Source organism: Simochromis diagramma, unplaced genomic scaffold, assembly GCF_900408965.1.
Source record: "Simochromis diagramma unplaced genomic scaffold, fSimDia1.1 OVJJ01000421.1, whole genome shotgun sequence".
Lineage (NCBI taxonomy): Eukaryota > Metazoa > Chordata > Actinopteri > Cichliformes > Cichlidae > Simochromis > Simochromis diagramma.
The window spans coordinates 9192835-9213059 of record NW_024387250.1 but is presented as its reverse complement, the minus strand read 5'-3'; the positions used below and the strand labels follow the sequence as shown (position 1 = coordinate 9213059).

Here is a 20225-nt window from a genome sequence, read left to right as displayed (position 1 = left end):
TGCAGTAAACAAAAAAAGTGTGAAATAACTCAAAACATGTTTTATATTTTAGATTCTTCAAAATAGCCACCCTTTGCACAGATTACTGCTTTGCACGCTCTTGGGATTCTCTCGATGAGCTTCATGAGGTAGTCACCTGAAATGGTTTTCAAACAGTCGTGAAGGAGTTCCCAGAGATCATCAGTCCATTTCATCCCAAACCATCTCGACTGAGTTTAGGTCAAGTGACTGTAGAGGCCAGGCCATCTGTTGCAGTGCTCCATCACTCTCCTTCTTGGTCAAATAGCCTTTAAACAGCCTGAAGGTGTGTTTGGGATCATTGTCCTGTTGAAAAATAAATGATGGTCCAACTAAACGCAAACCGGATGGGATGGCATCTCGCTGAAGGATGCTGTGGTAGCCATGCTGGTTCAGTGTGCCTTCAATTTTGAATAGGTCTCCAACAATGCCACCAGCAAAGCACCCCCACACCATTACACCTCCTTCTCCATGCTTCACGGTTGGAACCATGCATGCAGAGACCATCCGTTCACCTTTTCTGTGCCGCACCAAGACACGGCACATAGAACCAAAGATTTCAAATCTGGACTCATCAGACCAAAGCACAGATTTCCACTGGTCTAATGTCCATTCCTTGTGTTTCTTGGCCCAAACAAATCTCTTCTGATTGTTGCTTTTCCTTAGTAGTGGTTTCTTAGCAGCTATTTGACCATAAAGGCCTGATTCACAAAGTCTCCTCTGAACAGCTGATGTACGGTACAGATGTGTCTGCTACTGGAACTCTGTGTGCTATATATCTGAGCTCTAATCTCAGGTGCTGTTAACTTCCAATTTCTGAGGTTGGTGACATGGATGGATTTATCCTCAGCAGCAGAGGTGACTCTTGGTCTTCCTTACCTGGGGCAGTCCTCATGTGAGCCACTTTTGTCGTAGCACTTGATGGTTTTTGCAACTGGACTTGGGGACAGATACGTTTTAGCAATTTTTCAGACTGCCTGACCTTCAGTTCTTGAAGTAATGATGAACTGTTGTTTCTCTTTACTTAGCTAATTGGGTCTTTCCATAATATGAATTCTAACAGGTGTCAAATAGGGCTGTCAGGTGTACCAACCTGACTTCTGCATAACAAAACTGATGTTCCCAAACCCATTAAGAAGATAAGAAATCCCACAAATGAAACCTAACAAGGCAGACCTGTGAAGTGAAAACCATTTCAGATGACTACATCATGAAGCTCACTGAGAGAAGGCCAAGGGTTTGCAGCGCTGTCAACAAAGCAAAGGGGGGCTACTTTGAGGAATCTAAAATATAAGACATATTTAGGCTTAATTATCAATTTCTTCTTTGCTACATAATTTCATATATATTGCTTCATATATTTGTCTTCAGTATGTATCTACAATGTAGGAACTAGCAAAAATAATGAGAAACCATTAAATGAGAGATGTCATATTTGTAATATCCAGTGTGCGTGTTTGTATAAGATGGAAGATGGTAGGATGGCTGGATACTAGATAAATAAAATAAAATGAATGCATACATTTAACTGTACCAGTATTGTGAGAGGTGAAGTCAATATTCTACTGGAAAATATTAATCTAAAGGTTGATATGAACTTCAAAATTAACAAAACTACATCAGTGAGATGCCCTGGAAAAAGTCCAATCTGGACAGAACAAGACACTAATACAGGCTTCATGTTGATCTCCTGATGGTTTAGAGCTGTCTGATTGTAATACTGGGACCTCCACAATATTAGTCAGGTGGTTTTGATGTTATGGCTGATTAGTTTAATATTAAACCTACTATATGGTATGGTAAGTATTTTATAAGTAGTAATCACAAATGCTGGTCGAAGTTGCTCTTATTTGAAAGATTTTGTCAGTGAGGTAAGATATTAAAAGTGGGAACTATTACTGACATGAGGCCTTATAGTGTGTGATGTGGCTAATATTTACCAAGGTGGTCTGTTACATGCTCACATGGGATAGACGACAGATGAGAGTTTTTAGTAGGAAGAAGCATGGAGTGGAAGGAGAACAAGATAAAGGATAGCAAATGCTAAAGGTATATTTCCATATTAGAAGGATCGATGCGGGTTTGAGTGGGAGGTGGATTGACTAAGGGTGCACAAGTACACTGACAAACAGGACAGGGAGACAATGAGCGGAGAGGCGGGGAAGAAGGACTTGGGCTAGGACAACGTGATCCTGAAGGAGAGATGGGAGGGAGGGTAGACATGGAAAGTGGGGATACTGGACGGAAAGAGGAGGCCAGCTGGGTCACTAGTGACTCTTTGCTTGAGGAGGCAGTGACAGAAGGAGGGACTGTGCCTGGGGCTGTAGAGTGGATGGCTGACACAGGTATGGTGATAGGTTGAAATTGGCTAGGAGACATAGAGCAGGGTGCAAGGGTGAGGTTGGGTGGAGTTGTTGTAGGTTTGAAGGTATCACCAGTTTGACAAGTGACTGATAGTGCTTGCAAAAGGTCCAGAGTAGGTATGCTGAGTCTGGGGGAAGCTGGAGCAGATGTGGGAGATGTTGGGACAGATATAGCAGAAGAAAGAAAGGGTGATGGTGAATGAGTAGCAGGTGAAGAAGGTAAAGGTGAGGTAATAAGAGGGATTGGGGAAGAAGTAAGGGGAGAGAAAGGAAAGCCCGGGGATTGACGAGGGTCAGTATTGGGACACTGAGGGATGGGACATGCATGGGGAGAGGTGAAAACGTCGAACTCTGCCGGCTGAAATGGAGCTGAAGGTGCCAAGTCTTTGAGCAAAATGGACGACTCATAACTTGGCGAGCGGCGTGGAGGGAAGGGGTGAGAGTAAAGCGCTGCTGAAGGTGTAAGGGGAGTGGGTGGAGGTGTTGGGGTTGGTGTTGGAAAGAAAGGACCGGGTGTTTGCAGGATAAAAGCTGCTTCAGGGCCTCCGGAAGTTAAGGGGATAATTATGCAAACTATGGGAAAGGAATAAGGTAAGATACAAAATAAGAGAGATAAAAAGAAACAAAAACTACATTAAAACCCAGTGAAACATGCTTGCACAACAGGACAACGAGTGAATAATATGGGTGGATAAGGAGCAGGCATATGAGGATTTTGCCAACACATGACTCTACATTTGTTAAGAGCAGTTATGTGCTGTTATCAGCAGTGGATACTGCTGGTGGGAGTTGATGGGAGGCAGGAGGAACAGAAGGAGGAGGAAGAGGCAGTCTGGTTTCACAGAGGAAGACATTCTCTCATCTATCCAAGGAAGGCTCTGAGGAACTGGAGGAGAACTAGGAGAGCTAAACTAAGTCAGCAGAGAAAAGCAAACTATAGGGTTATATTATTTCTGCATAAGTCACACACTGAAAAACATTCAAAGCAATAGTTAGCATGCAGCATGCACTTGAAGTGGAAATTAACAATGTATATTAATCTTCTGTGACAACTGGATACAGCAGTGATTTGCAGAGTATTTACCCTGAGCGTAATCTAATTTTAATGAGAGTTAATTTAACAGAAGCCAATTAAAATCAGTGCAAGTAATAAAGTGCTATATAAAAAAGTTTTCATTTAAACTAAATATTAAAATGAAATTGAAATGTAAAGCAGAAATTTCAGTGTCAAATATATTGTAGAATCAAAAGGAACGTCTTTGAGGAATGGTAAGACCCAGCTGTTCACACAAATTCTAAATCCGAGTGTAAATCACCACTTGTGATTTTGGTTTCACTAGTATGATACATATGTGATCCATGCATTGCCACAAGAAAAAGAAGGTAGCAGGGAGAGGTAAGAGGTCAGCTAGACAAAGCTAAACTTTACCATCAGCCTGATCCCGGAAAACAGCGTTATCATCGGCAAAACATCTTGTGCCTGAAATGTTACCATAGTCAAATATTGGCCCCTCCAGCAAAGTCACAATATCCATCCGATTGACTTTGGTCAGCACTGCAGTTAAGGCATCCGCTGAGGAAGAAGAGAGATAAAAACAGTAAAACAGGAATTTGAGCAAATGTAATTATGCAGACGTTTGGATTAGTCATACCAAAACCAATTTTTTAAGCAAATATATTTTAGAGCATCTGGATGATTTTTCAAAAGAAAAGAGAAAAGAATGACAAAAAAGAAAGCAGAAAACCTCAGTGAGGGGCGATAATAACGAATGAGAATATATGACTTTCGTAGGGTCTTTACCAGACAATATAAAGTACCCTGAGGCAACTGTTGTTGTGATTTGATGCTATATAAATAAAACTGAATTGAAGTGAATTGAATTGAAAAATTGAAATGAACTTTCAGGAATAAATCAACAGCAGAATGACTGAAAAAGAATGGAAACAAAAACAAGAGTAAGTAAAAAGAAAGATGTATAGACATAAAAAATAATCTTACTTGTGGCGTTTTTCCCTTCCCGACTGACCCATTTCTTAAGAAGCATGAAGCTCTGTGCTGTCAGAGAGTTCGGGTTCTCTAGTCTAATGTGATTGATCTCATCCACTGTGAAGTTCATCTCCCGAGCCAGCTCTGTTCAGACACAAAAACCAAGTCTAACATGAATACTCAAACTTCAGTGTTTTTCTTTTGCACTATCCATAAACAAATTGTCCATCATTTTATGTACAGTGGAAACATAAATACAAATACAAATACATAATAATACAAAAAAAAAAGATCAAAAAAATCCTGTTGTTTTTAAAAAAAAAGTTTTTAGCATTAACTGATCCATCACTTTATTTAAAATTATTTAAAATTCCTCTCCTTTTTAAGGCTTTTAAACTTGGTATCTTAACGCTACATTATAACAGCGTATAGTATCAGAGGCTCTGGGTGACAGTCAGCCTGAAGGTGGCAGTAAATAACAAGGCTCGGGGGCTTGAGAAATAAATAAAGCAGTGGTTATAACCTGTCCAACTGAGTCCCAAGTGATCTGCAACTATAGCCATGCGCAAGTCCGTTCGCTCACAAGGACTTTGGGGACCTGGCAAGATAGAAGACATTGATTCATTAATACCAATAACATTTTTCTACACTTATACGCTAATATAAAAGAAAAATACATGTGTATAATTTTCCTTTCCTGGCCACTTATTAGTCATGACTATCAGCATTAGTTACAGTTGTGATACAAATATTTTGATTACTATGGCTACCATATTACTGGAATCATTTCCACAAGATGGCAAGGAAAGGATATTTCATACTAGAGACGCTATGGGGAACATAAATGTGTCTATAAAGTAAGTGGTTCTCTGTGACAAAACAAAGCATAACATGACTCTCAACAACAGACTTCTAAAAATCTACAGTGGAAAGGTCTATGTTAGAATCTAAAATGTTAACATGCGAAGACGCTTTTGTGTGTTCTTTGCCAACACTAGTTAGTTTAAATGACAGCTGCATGAAATAGTCTGTAAAAACAAACTACCACAATAACTCAGTAACAACCCTGCACAGACAGACAGACAGAGACAGACCAGGATTTGTAAAACAAGTGACTGGTTGTGCCAGTGACCAGTCACTACTACTGGCATGCTGACTCTAACTATGGAAGGTAAACAGGGTCAAAAGAGGAGAACAGAAGAAAGAGAATATTGCGACACGGACAATACAGTACACAGTACATCAATGAAAAAGAAATTTAAATGACAGCTACTATTCTGAAGGGAATATGTAAACACGCCACAGGCATTCCAGTCAATCCATTAAACAATCACAACGATGTCATGCAACTACAAGTGAAATATAGAAATATATAGATGTATTTTAAACATAGTGTGAAAATTTTACAAACTAGGCTTGATCTCCGCGATGGGAGGCGTTCGAGACCCTGTGAGTCCCTGACTGCCCTCCTTCCCACCAGTCCGCCTACTCCTCCTGCTCCTCTCACTGCCGGAGGCCCTGTCCGTCGTCGCCACCTTTGCCCTTACGGACGCGGCCCCGGCCTCAGCCCTCGAACCTCTACCAGACCTGGATGAGCGGGAGGGCTGGGAGGGCTGGGAAGGCTGGGAGGCGTCCGACAGAGAGGTGCTCCGGGAGGTGCTGTCTTCCTCCGACTGCTCTGTCTGCGTCTTTTTCTCCTCGTCTGACAGGCGGTCCACCAACTTTAGCGTCTCCCCGCTAATGTCTTTAAAGTATTCGATGGTGCGCTTACAAAGCTCACTAGGGTTTTCCTGTCTGTCTGGTCTACATACTCCCTCAATTGCGACACTGCTGATCTGATGCCTGTCCTTCAGTGGAAGCCTTGAGGGCAACTGTATGGCTGCTCTCTCTGTGGCCAGTGCCCTCGTTTGCTGTGAGGTAACCCGAACTGAAACAACTGAGCTAGCTGTAGTAGCAGGGCTGCTCTTTTTAACATCCTTTATTGGTATCCTAGACCTGGGCTCTACTTTGGCTATGGCTGGCTCGCCTCTTTTTTTAACCTCAACTTTCACTGCTTGTTTCGGCTTCTGTTTACCTATGGCTGTTCCCTGCGTGTGAAATGACCACCCTGATGCTTTAACTGGAAGTCTTGACTTAGGCTGCTTCACTTCATTTTCTTTAACTGTTTCATTTTTCTCCTCCTGCACCTGACTACTGCTGTGCACTTCCACTCTTTCTTCTAATTCCCTACAGCAAAGCGTTTCTATCCGACTAGCTTTTTGGAGGGTGGGTTCAGAAGAGGACTGCAAATTAAACACCACACTGCCACACTGTATGTAGTTGGCCTGTACACTGGAGGACTCAAGGTTATTATTGTTGTTGCAGTTTTCAGAGGGGTAATCTCTTCTTTCTAATCTGGGCGAAGTGCGGCTGCTAGACTTGCTGTCTGTAGACTGCCCCTCTATACTAATGTATTCTGGCACCAGTTGGCCCTCAGATATCTCAGCTTTACAATCAGTGAGATCCCCTGAGTCTTTTTTCACAGTTATAGAGGCAGCTATGCCCATCTTAATAGGAGTACGTAATTTCGAATCAACCTTAGAGGCTGTGATTGTGCAAGACGAGGCAGTTTCAGCTATGGCTTCACAGATGGGGGCATCAGTACCAACATAGCCAGTGTCACTGCGAGGCTGTGCAGGACTGCATTTTGCTGTAGTTGCTGCTGGTGTTGTTGGTGTAGTGCTGCTGTCTGTGGTAGTATCTATAACCTTCACCTTTCCATCTACAGTGGCCCTCTCCCCTGTTTTTGATTGAGAGGAAAGTACCCCCAGGATCTTGCCCCCTCGCCCCTTTTCCCCTGTTTTAGGGTCAGAGGAATGCTCACCAATCTGGAAAAACTGAAGCCTCTCTTCAACAAAGTCCCGCTTGCTCATGTCAATAGCACCACTGCGGGTCATCTCAAACATCTTCCCTTCGTGGAAAGGGAAAGGGTTAGGCTCACTAGTCGGTGTGCTCTCATCAGTTGGTGTTCGAGCAGGGGTTGTGTCAGGAGTTGTAGCCTGTGAGTCCTCCACTGATAAGCCGTAGGGTTTTGGGTCATCATCTTTTGATTTGGACTCAAAAACCCCTTCATTATCAACCCCTTTTGTGGACCAGGGGTCAAAGTCCAGACCTTTGGTGGCCACTGTTTTAAAGGGTGAATTCAGCTCCTCTTCAAGTTGATAGCCAAAGTAGTTTTCTCCAAAGCCCTGTCTATCTGGATGTCTTCCTTCAAGGGTGTAATCTTTTTCATCCCCACTACTTTGCAGAGAAGATGCACTGATTTTAGTCTTTCCATCTCCCCCTTCCTCACATTTCTCTTCCTCTATCACTTCAAGCTTGGACTGGCTAAATGCACCCGCTGTTTTTCCATCATTAGACAGACTAGATGTTTTTGGATCTTCACTCAGTCCATCATCCTCATCCTGAAGGTCATACCCATCTAAAGAGTCAATTTCAGTTGCATCTGTGTCATGAGAGAACTCAGCAGTGGTCGCTATTGAGCAGTCAGTGATTGACTGATCATTGCCATTTTGCTCAAAATCAGCCTCCTCTCCCTTTACTACACCATTAATCCCAGAGTCCTTATTTCCATTTTTCTCAGATTTTTTGGGTTTTGGACGTTTCTCTCCTTCTTCCTTCATTTTAAATGTATACTTTTTGAGTGGGATGGGATGAAAGACGGACTCATCATCGCTAGAGTCACTGTTATCAGCTCCAGGGGGAATAGGGGATGGAGGCTGGACCCTGATGACTGGCTCAGCTAAGAGGTGTCTATCATGTTCCTCTTGCAGGTTAACCTCCATCATCTCTGTCTCTGAGGAAGAAGCACATGAACCCCTTTTCTCTGGATTGGACTGTTCTGCTTCTATAGGAGGAGGTGGTGGAAACTCTATATAAGCCACTCTTTTGTCCTTTGACCTTTGTCTCTCTCCATCCTGCTTTTTATTCTCTGGGGAAGCTGGCTTAGGTTTTTCCTTTGAGGGCTCTTTGTAGATGAAGGTCTTTCCTTCTTCCTCCTCAGACTCCTCTGGGATAGGACTTGGCATGCCAGGCATGAAGCCTATCACAGAGTCTGGCGTTCTGGAGGTCAGGCTCATTTCCTCTGAGCTGGGGGTCTCAGGGGTAACAGGACTTTTCCCAGAGCTTTCCATGAAAGTCACTTGTTCTAGAGTGTCATCTTCTGGACTTCCTTGAGGCGATGGCAACTGCTTTTGTTTGACAGAGTAAAATGCACCCCTGGTTTCATGCACTGTCCTACTCTCATGGCTTACTATCTTTTTGTATGTTCCCAGCTGACCCGAAGCTGTCTCTTTCTCATACTGCTTTCCTACTTGGATGCTGACATAAACAGGCAAGGGCTTAATATCTTTAAAACCCTCAGTTACAACTACAGGAGCTACTTGATCCAAATATTCTACTTGGTCACTATCAACACCATTACACACTACATTTGACTGGCTACCCTCTGATGAATCTGTGGATTTTCCTAATGATGATCCACGGGTAGACTTGTTGGATTCAGAGCTACTGTGTACCCGATTTCGAGCTGAACTATGAGACCCTGCCCTCTCAAATGGTTCAATAGGGGTATCAGATTTTAAAGGGGGAGATTTCTGATTTTCTGAGAAATTAGATGGCTTTCTTACAGGAATTTGTGATTCCGAGTTTTTTTTTAGACTATCGTTGCTGGTTGGACTTTCTCGGACAACAAATTCTGTGTAGATTATTTTTTTTGTTGTTTCTTGTCTTTGGGAATCACTATTATTGCTGCCTTTCATAGAATCATGGATTAATGAATTAGATAGTTTGGGAGATTGAGGTTTATAGTTTCCATACCCCTGGTTCTCCCAAGTTCTGAATAACTTGCTCTCTTCTTGATTTTTTCCACTAGTCTCATGCTTGGGTGAGAACTTATTTGTTTCACTCTCTTGACAACTCCTCTGATTTCCCACACCATCTCCTGTTTTTGGGACACCTGAACCAGCAAATACCTGGTAAACAGGAAGCTTACTTTCCTGGAGCTTTCTGATAGGGGGATTTGAATTCTGGACACCCTGAGGATTCCGATCTTGCCTTTGAGCTTCTTGCTCAAACTTTAGCCTCACTGCACTGACTTTGGAGGAAGACATCTGAAAAGGTTTAGGGCTTTCACCTGTAGTTACCTGTGATTTACCATCACCTTGTCTTCTTGAGTCGGAATCACAATACTGTAACAATACTCTCCTTTCTGGACTGCTTGGTAAACTGGCACATTTCCTGTCACTGGAGGTGAACCTGTCTCGAAGCCTTTCCCTGCTCCACTCTTCCCCACTACTCCCACTCCTATAAGCTGATCTTTCTGGACTGCTGTGTGTAGAACTGGGCCCTGACCGTGATTCTCTGAAGTCTGGTCTACGAGATTTCTTCTCTGGAGATGACAACTCATCATTGAGCTGTTCTGTTTTATCACGGAAGAACTGAGACACCTCACTTAGCTTTTCCTCTGCCTCTTTTACAGTTCTGTCCACCCTGTCCTCATATATAAGCTGTTCTCTCTCTTTATTCTGCGTGTCATCTGACACACGCATCCAAACAGACTGCTTGGGGCTACCAGGCTCAGATGAATATTGCAAAAGTGTCAGTTTGTCAAAGTTGTCATCAACATTGGCCATTCGTCCAGATTTATCAAAGACGTTTCTTGTTGACCTAAAGACATACTCTGTCCTTGGCCCAACTGATCTACCCTCACTGTGACTGCTTCTATCTGGTGAGCAGAAGCGAGACCTATCTCTCAAATATTCTTCTGTGTCAGAATGAGATTGGTCAAATTTCTCAGAGAGTAGCATTTTCTCTGCAAAATTGTAAGACTCCCCTCTAAGCTCTGATGACTCATCCTCATTGTACTCAACAGACTGTTGGCTAAGTAGCTTTAGAGTTTTGTAAGAGTCATCTGTCATGAGCTGGGCTGAATTAGGGCGACTGTCTTCTTCCTGGGACATGGGTGTGTTCACTCTTGGGGAGTCAAGGTACACTGGGAGAGACTCCTCGGTCTCTTCCTCATCTTGTCTATTCCCTGGATAGTAGTACATTTCCTTCTCTGCATGGTTTTTTGTCTCTCTGATGATGACTTCTGTTGGTTCTGTTTTATTGCCCTTTTCAATATGAACCTCAATTATTCTTTCAACTTTAGGCTTGGAGTTGAGATCCTCGAGGACTCTCTGAGATGTTTCCTCATTGTTTGACTTGTGTTCAAACAGTCCAGCCAGCTCTCTAGAAGGGTCTTTGCCTGACTGAAATGCCTTCATTATGTCATGCACAGACATCGTCTCCTCACACCTCTCAGATGCTGATTCTTTGCCAGGTGGTTTGTGGTACACCATCCTGGTGGTGGTAGTGATGTGAGTTTCCTCCTTTACCCTCATCCCTTTCCCCATGGGATCTTCGTCAGGGCTGACTTTAATTGAATAGCATTTATTCTGGTCTGCAGTTGACGTAGTTTGATTTTGATGCCCTTTAGCATCTGAATCAATATATCTTACTGGGTGAGCATCCTCCATTGCAGGTTGTTTGTTGTCCTCTGGAGACTCATAACTCCTGATGACATGGACAACCTCAGTTCTAGTCTCAGTGATCACTGGTGGAACTGGGATATCCTGAAAAAGGGCTTTGGGGCCCATGCCTTCGGCACTTTGAGGGGCAGAGGGTGTTCTTTCACTTCTGGTCTCAAAGCCACTGTCTGAGAGAGGGCTTTTATCTTGTTCATGTGAGATATCATCAGGGGATTCTAGCACAGTATCTGCTCCAAAAAGCGTATCAGCTATTTTACTGATCTCCTTGTCAGAAGAAGAAGACCTCATGTTTGTTGGAGGCATTTTGAGCTTATGCTCCTGAACTGCTATGGTGGGTTTTAAAACACGTTTCTGCTTCTCTTTCCCATCTTCTTCTCTTTTGCCCTCATCTGCTTTATGCTTTGTATCATACATTTTGGTGAAAGAGCTGCTGCCCACATCAGTGGCCAGGTAGTCAACCACTTTGGACAGATTGAAATCTCGATCAGGAATTGTTTTCGATTTGGCTTGAGGGACCACTGTCTCATATCTTGGAGGATAGCTCCAGTTGCTTGGCGGTTGTTCAACTTGTACTTTCGAGAAATGTATGTCATCCAATGAATCCCTGGTCAGGGAAACCCTACCATCCTTCACACCATCTTTAGTGAGGATTTCACTGACTTTTACCAAGTCTTGCTTTACTTTCTCCACAATCCGATATGGCTCCTCATCTTCTATCTTAGCCTCTCTGGGAGAATCAGACTGAAATCCTTTATTTGCTATGGAATTTGGGTCTGTCTGCAAAATGGCTGACATTCGAATCAAGTCCTCCTTCATTTCAGCTACATCCTTCAGAATCTCTTGGCTAGATGACAGTGGTGATGTGGTATTTGACTTGAGGCCAGCAGAAAAGGGAGCTTTGATAGGGGAAAGCGTTTTGGCAAAGGAAGACTGCAACTGAGCATTTACCTCAACTGGCACAGTCTTCCTTGGGGATAGAAGAGCAGCAGCTGACTTTGACACCTCAGGTAACTTTTTAAACTGGTGTTCTGGCAGCACATTAATAACAGAGTACACTGGAACAGTCATTGTACTAGACGTTACAGCAGTGGTAACATTAGTGGGGGATCTTAGTGAGGGATACAGGGAATTAGAAGCTGATGATCTAATGGACTGATATGAGGAAGACGCAGAAGAAGACATGGACTTCAGGGTGCCATAGCCTGCAGAGCAAGAATTGAATGTTTTTTCAACTTCATCAAATGCTGCATTGACACTTGTGGTTGCAGCATTGGTGGTTGCTTGTATCCTTTCTTGCAGACTGCTGGAGAGAAGAGATGTTGGGGATGAAGAACGGTACTGTGTGGGCGAGACACTTCCATTAATCAAAGCTGCAGCACTTGGGGAGGAGTTGGATTTCAGTGGTGATGAAAGGGACGAAAACAGGTTTCTTGCAGGGCTTGTGACATCAGAGGCAAAGGAACGCACAGAAGAGAGACCAGGTACAGTTTTTATAGGTGATGAGGATGATGCAGTGCCACTAGATCCTCCCATAACAGTCTTATATGGCAGGGATGAACTGAACATACTCAGAGAAGATTTGGGAGAGCTTGGTGGGGTCATGCCCATAGATGATCTTTCAAGAAGAGTGCTCCCTCTTTCAGGGACAGTTAAAGGGGAGGTTCTAGCAGACAATGCTGCCAATCCTTTCATAGACAGAGGATCTGGGGCACTTTTGCCCGGTGAAGAAAGGGGACTGGGGCTGACCTGGACGGGGTACTGAGCTTGCTGGACTACCGTTTTTATAGGAGAGGAGATGGTTCTGTAAGATCGGATGGGAGAGGCTATGTCACTAACTGACTTTACAGAAGAGGCAGGTGATCCAGGGATGTTTGTCTTGATGGGGGAGGCAGAGTTGATGGACCAGACAGACTTTAATGGAGAGGCAGAGGGCGTGTTGGATGACGAACTGGAGAGGGAGCCAAACCCAGACTTGGTTTGGCCAGGGACGGCGACAGGAACAGGCGACCACGCCTGATAAGGTCTCGTTGAAAAGACAGGTTTGTGAGGGTAGCTAGAAGGCTGTGTTCTCGGCGAGCTTCGATCAGTTGTTTCTTCAACAGTAATTTAAACCAAAAGCAATAAGGAAGTAAAAATAAAATCCAACATAAAATAATTTGAAATAAAACATAAAAACCAGAAAGAGAAATTTGAGTCAGTCAGAAAGGGCATTACTCTCAAAGGCATAATTTTACACTTGAAATGTAAAAGGCCCATATTACAATGATGATGAGCAATGAGAATAAATACACTCAAAACAGAATGGATCTTGGAAAAAATAAACAAAACAAACAAAAAACAAAAACAAAAATGCTTGATATGATAGATGTGACAAAAAGGTCATGATAACCAAAAATATGCAATTCCATTGACTTTTGATATGCTTAATCTATTTGCTCCTAACAACAGTGCCTTTTACTGTGTATGTTTGATTAAAAAGTCTTTCTCTTTTCATTTAGTACATTTTCAATGCCAGGTGACCCCACAAGTGTATATTATTAATAAAAAAAAAAATATCACCTTAATATTTTGGTCACAACTTAAAATAAAATATGAGGTTGCACTTTACAAAAAAATGTGACCTGCAATGAAAGATTTATTTAAATGGTCACAATTTTATCTCTAGCTAAGTATATTATTAAATAATCCTAACACTTTTCACAAAATTGTCAGAAAGACAAGTTTAGACATATTAAAATAAAGCAAAGATAGTGGATCGAGAAGAAAGAGCTCCGGCCCTAAAACATAATATCTGTGAGAAAAGGTATTCCAAGATTTAATTAAAGGAAAAAAAATTGTTTTTAAATCAAATCTTGTGCTCTAAACGAGTCACTGTGGGGGGAAGAAAGTTCATGTAAAGTGCAACCTATTTCATGTTAATATACACAGCCGCACGCAATCATAAAGCCAATAAAAGAGTGAAATGGCTGCTGAAAGAATGAGAACAATTCAAAATAATATTTTTATTCAACATGAATTAAAACATTTCTGTTCAAATGATACACGAACAGACATTGACACCAGTGACAATAACATAACAGTCAAAACAGGGAGACATTTTGTCAACATGGGGTGGGTAAGCAAAGCATGACACACAGGAAACCATGCAAATGTTTGCAGAATGAAAGATGATAAAAGAGTATGTGTTGGGTGGTAGGAATAAATGCTCGATGGACATGTTTTGTCAGGGTTCTATATTATATGTAAATGAGAGGTAGAAATATGTAAACTATATCATGGGACCTTTCAGACACTAAAACTGATTAAAATAACATAAATATCTGAAACCAATTAAAAATTTCACGTAGGTAAAAATGGGAAACTCACTCGCTGCTGGGTCGGTCAAATAGCTGTAGCGCTTACGCAAAGCTAAGGAGGCAAAGGTATGACGTCGCTCTGGCTTTTCAGTCTGAAACAAACAAAAAAGAACAAAAGATGCTTCAACATAAAAATGAAGTAAAATGTGCTTGAAACTAACAGAAATAAATATTTTTGTTAACTTGTTAATTTAGAAGTTATAGTGCAAGGAAATAAACCTGCTTTTTTAGTCTGCCAGTGCATGCTGTTAGTACTTGCACAGGGAGGCACTACAGTTATGTGTCTTCAAAAAACTGTAAACGATATATGATTTGCATGTAATCCCTGCACTAGTAATTGGTGCAATTTACAGTTAAGTATGGCATATTGAATAAATTTCTTCTCATCTTCACATCATGGTAAATCTTAAAACGTCAATAATAATAACTGTGTCAGTGTTGGTATCAATAGGTTCTCCAAATGTTCATATTTAACAAATATGCATTTCATGATTTAAAATCTAACCTGATGCCAATTTTTAGTGTAAAAGCAATTACTAGTGTGAAATGTAGCCTTTGTAAAGAGTTGGGTAACTCACAAAAGTGAGTGCAGTGTGTTTATTCTTTGCAGACAAACAGCCTAAGTTTTTGAAACTATGACTACAGTTTTTTGCAAATCCTAATGAACTTGTTTGCCGAACCTTAACTATTCCAATATCACACTGTTGTTGAAATAAACGTTTATTGTTGGAATCCTCTTCCATAAATGTTTTGCCATGCAATGGAGAGAGTTAGTACTATTGTTACAGAAAAGCCAAGGAAAAGGACAAAAAATACGAGAAACCCCAATACAAAAAAACAACGACTAAGGCTACGTCCACACGTACCCGGGTATTTTTGAAAACGATTTTTCTATGCGTTTGCACCTTTCGTCCACACGTAAACGGCGTTTTCGGTCACTGAAAACTGAGATTTTTAAAAACGCCTGCCAGGGTGGATATTTTTGAAAACTCCGTTTTTGCATTTACGTGTGGATGAGGAAAACGGAGAAAACGCAGCATCAAAGGTGTGCGCCTTTCTTGATGTCACACTGTGCGCCACGTTAATGTTTCGGTGAAATGAATTTCTACAATGGGGGAGACTGTTACTGTTAATTTTACTGTCTGCAGTGTTTAAATGCTTACACATACACACACAGTTATTGTCCCTCCACACATACGACTCGGTTCTGCTTCTATGCCCCAGCTTTGTTTACTATCTCCCACCGAGGCTTCTAGACTTCTGATTGGCCAACATTTCTACACAGTTAGGAATATATCGTCACCTGTTGCTTTGGCATGTTCCTAGCAGCATTTTCCATCATTTTTTCGTTTACGTGTGGATGGGATTATTTTATAAAACGAAAACGGAAAATCTCCGTTTTCAAAAATGCCCGTGTACGTGTGGACGTAGCCTAAGTGGACAAATAATAAAAGTTAGGGTTACATGTCTGGCTGACAAAATATACCAAAGTTTCTATATGTTTATAGTAATGACGAAGTCCTGTTTAACATGTATGGAAAATAAGATAGTGATGAAAAACAAGCCGAGATGTTATACAGCAACTGGCTCCACTGGACTTGGGATGGAGACAACGATAAATAAATCCTTGCAGATTAAAACAATTGCCATTTCCACTCATGCACTGCAGGGTCGGGATTGACACGGCTGTGTAAAAACGTGCGCTCAGAAGCATCTTCCACATTTAGGTACAGAACTGAGGTAAGGTATTTGCAAAACGCATATTTACAACGTTCTCTGCAGTAAAGCCAACAGAAAGGACGACAAAGAAGAAGCGGCTTCGTGTGATGATGAAGAATTTGTTTACCTCATCATCAGGATCAGACTCCATATCCTGTGGTATTCCAAGATGCATTGCAGGAGAGGAGAGAGATGACACAATGGAGAGCAGGGAAGTTATAGTGAGCGGGAGGTGAAAATAAAACTCAGGGGATGAAAATGGAGCAGCAAAAACAACAAAAAGCATCAAAAATCTATGGGATTAATAAATACACACAGCAAAATAAACAAAAGCAAAAGCAAAGGAAATACAGTTTCTTGTGATCAATCAACACCACAACAAACAAACAAACAAAGTATTGTTTTGTTGTTGTTTTTTGGCATAATTTTTATGTACCCACAGAGAGCCAGGCACTAAAGCAAAGCATGATGTGCATGTGTGGCTGCAATGTGTACGTTGTGGGGTCTTATGACTGGCACAGGCTTTAACATTAATAAAAGACACAAGGAGCAGGCAGTCACTTCTAGACCAGGTGAGCTTCAAAGATTTCTCTTGGTCTCGGGAGGACAGTGTTTGTTGTTCTTCAACTGGTTCATTTACATGTAGATGATATGACGTGGCCTAAAAGAATCAACAGTTTAATCATGGAAATCGTACCTTCTTGTGGGTTGGCAGTGTGATATTCAAATTGCATATGGCAGTCTGTGGAAGGCCTTTTGTGGTTTTTGGCTCTCTCAGGAAGGAGAGGCGCCCACATGGTTCTTGGCCCATGTCTCTGATCTGCAGAAGACAGTAAACACTTGTTCAACAAAACCTAATGTCAATAAAAAAAAATGCATTTCTTCTTAATTCCAGGAGTAATTATCATTGCACCTCAACCTATTGCAGTGTTTTTATATACAAGTAAAGATATAACAGGGAAAAATATAATCCACTTATAAGCATGTACATGTACATAAGCATGTACAGAACATGAGATAATTAATGCAGACTCAAGGAAAGGAGAGCTGTTTCTGAAATGCACCTGTATAAAGGAGGCTACAGTAAATGCTAACAGAGAGTGTGACAGGAAGAACACATCCTATACCTTTACGTTGAAAGGAAGTCTGTTTTCCTTGAAGGAGAAGAAGTTAAATACCAGCTGCTGCCCGCTTTTGGCAAGAGGGGAAAGATTGCCATAACAATCCACGTAGATCGGTTTGCCCTCAAGAACCTACAGAAATCCATTATCCAAAAATATAGAATCACAGCACATTGTTTTCTTTTATCTGTCAGTGCAGTTTTTATTAGACTCTCTTACTGCAGAACATTTGTTTGCATCCCACCTCAATATCTTTGCTGCGGGCCACCTCCTCAAAGTTCTCCTGCTGCTCGAGGGTCTTGTCCACTTTGTCGTCCGTCATGCAGAAGCAGCGCAGCCGAGCCTCAACAGCATCATTCATCTTGGCGAACACCACAAATTTGGCCAGGTACGGCACGCAGATCAGCTCCCGGTATAACTGAGACGCTAGACTCACCGTCTCAGGAATCTGGTGACAGTCTGCGAGCCAAAACCTGAGGGGGAAAGATCCGAGGCGACACAAAAAGTAAATAAATAAAGCAATTTTGTATGAATCTTCTCACGGGTGTATAACAGTCATTCTAAATAATAATCTAAGTGATCAAACAAATGTGGCTATTTCTCTGAAGGATGCAAAAAGACACATGACATTTGTGTAGTAATCTAATTATAGAGTACCAAAGGGTGCTCTGTTAGTATCAGGCTACACACTCACCGCATGATTTAAATCAAGTTAGGATGGAAAATCATGACTTTGCGTGATGTAACTGAAAGGTTCACTTGCTGAGGTCAGTTTAACAGCATACCTCAACAATCTGTGGTTTACTGACTTTGCACCACACAGTTAAATGTGTAACTGAGTGTAACTCTATCAGAGGGGAACTCGGGATTCTGTCAACTAACTGGTTGCATTTTTGAGCTTTTATCTCGTGGTATATTTGGGCATTCACTGCCAACTTCTGCAAATACACTGTCAATATTTTGAAGCTCACAATAATGTTTTCTGGAAGAGAGTTAAACTCTCTTGGGTTACTTGTTGGGACTTCCACTGAGGTGAGACTAGACCTGCAACTAACTGCTTTTATTATCAAGGTCTCCAGAAAATATAAAATATACACTGATATTTGATATTGATAAATATACACTGAACCAACCATACTTTAACCTACTACCTTTATTATTGATACATCTAGTCATTATTATTTATTATTAATAAAGAAAGTTACACCTGTTTCTAGGGCTCAATGTACTATATTCTCCCTCCACAAATGTAACAGTTTCACTCCATAATTAGTCCAATTAATCAAAATTTAGAGATTTAGATCATTCAAGTCAGAGGTATAACACGGGCGCCATTTGTTTGTCTGTCTGTTTGTCAGCAAGATCATTTCATGACGATTGACTGACAGCTTGGGCATCGGTATATTTATATATGCAGAGGTCCAGTTCTGATTTGCCGTGTGTATAACATACGAGTGTGTCTCACCTGGCCGAAACATTTGTGGTGAAGGAAACGCAGTCAGTTACAAAGGACAGTGGTGTGGTTCCTGTGATGTCCTCCCACTGCGCAGGGGAGGTTCCTCCTGCATTAAAAACAGGGACAAAAATTTAGCTCACTGCCTTTTCAGCATGGGCAGTTTTTAGCTTACGTAATCGCTGTTCTTTTATCTTCTTAGCTCTGCATTTTTTACTATCAAAGTAGACCTGATGAGACTATTCGACTCATAATGATTTGTACAGTGCTGTGCAAAAGTCTTAAGCTACTCCTTATGTTTATTATTTCATTTTGTATATATTCCTCGAAAAATGGAAAATAGGTGTACTGACATGTGAAAACATAAATGGAAACAAAGTAGATAAGGCAAAAACAGAGTTTTCACAATTCTAATAAGCTTGAAAGTCAGTATTTGTTATGACCACCTTTATTCTTCTTTAATTAGCTTTCAGGAAAATTTCTCCAGGATCCTTGAAGGACATTCAAAGCTCTTCGTTGGATGCTGGCTGCTCTTTGTTCCAATAATCACACACTGCTTCAACAATGTTGTGGTCCTGGCTCTGGGGAGACCCATCCATGACTGAGAGGGTTCCACTGTGTGTTTGTCTAATCAGGTATGATTTTACTGCCTTGGTGATGTTTTTGAGATCAATCTCATGCTCCCAAAAAGATGGTATCGCATAGTGAATCTTTCTGCATTCATAATTCCATCAATTTTGACAGGATTCCCAACACCACTGGCTGAAATACAGCCCCAATCCATGACAAAGCCTCCACTAGGTTTTACAAATAGCCATAAACACTCACTGTTGAATCTCTCTCCTTATTTTGTCTGTACATATTGAGTGCTGTGAGTGAGTGCTTGACATTTTTTAGGCCTGCCAAGTGCCTTTTCTCTACTTAAATGATTCATATTTAGGGCAGTGTTAAGTGGCTTAACAAACACAACACATCCTCAGAAAATGCCAAGGTAAACGGACTGGACTGAAAACTAATTAAAATATGGCCAATTTCCAATGAAAAAGTTCAAAATTGAGAATTGTTGCTCAAGACACTTTAAAAAAAAAAGTCTGTTTTTGGAAGCAAAACAGAATTGATGATGGGTGGCTCAAGACTTTTGCACAGTGCTATATAATAGTAAAAACATTTTAAAACAAAAATAAGAAATGTAATGACTGTCAAGATATCTTTTAAGGATTCTTGGAAATAAATGTTAATTCTGCAAAAGCTGTTTGCATAGAGGTACCACAAGAGTATTGTCATGCTCTACTAATCCACAGGTCGGCTTGCCTGTGATGCTGCAGAGGAGACGCAGGCAGGGTGCCGATTCGCCTCGATGGCCGATGGGATGGCCTTCTGCCGATCTAGGTGGGACAGGGATCGTCATAGTGATCGGCTTGTGGAATTTTCTTCTCCTCGGCTCTACAGTGACAATGGGGCTGAAGGTGGCTCTGTTGCCAAGGACTGCCCTCACCATGTCATCTGGCACAGGCTGGGCCTAAACAGAAGGCCAGGAAGATGTACAGAAAAAAATATTTGGCCATTAAACTCAGATTACTGCCACGTCAGGCAATTTTAAAATATTCTAACAAATTAAGGGATCTAAGCAGTTAAAATG

The 20225-nt window shown here is 41.5% G+C and overlaps 1 protein-coding gene across 31 annotated transcripts in view; it reads right to left on the bottom strand.

Moving 5' to 3' along the window:
• Positions 1–20225, bottom strand: part of LOC120714768 (ankyrin-3-like) — a 116589-nt gene that overhangs the window by 7866 nt on the left and 88498 nt on the right. For 26 of the 31 annotated variants that reach the window (XM_040001164.1, XM_040001155.1, XM_040001170.1 and 23 more), the window contains 11 exons: positions 19898–20105; positions 18599–18695; positions 17378–17606; positions 17140–17265; positions 16710–16832; positions 16140–16166; positions 14304–14385; positions 5780–13030; positions 4892–4966; positions 4381–4512; positions 3811–3954 (listed from right to left, as the gene is read on the bottom strand). In XM_040001164.1, the coding sequence (XP_039857098.1) occupies positions 3811–3954; positions 4381–4512; positions 4892–4966; positions 5780–13030; positions 14304–14385; positions 16140–16166; positions 16710–16832; positions 17140–17265; positions 17378–17606; positions 18599–18695; positions 19898–20105 (8494 nt within the window). Of the gene's footprint in view, positions 1–3810; positions 3955–4380; positions 4513–4891; positions 4967–5775; positions 13031–14303; positions 14386–16139; positions 16167–16709; positions 16833–17139; positions 17266–17377; positions 17607–18598; positions 18696–19897; positions 20106–20225 lie in introns of those variants that run through there. The other 5 variants (XM_040001167.1, XM_040001182.1, XM_040001183.1 and 2 more) reach the window with 4 other exon arrangements.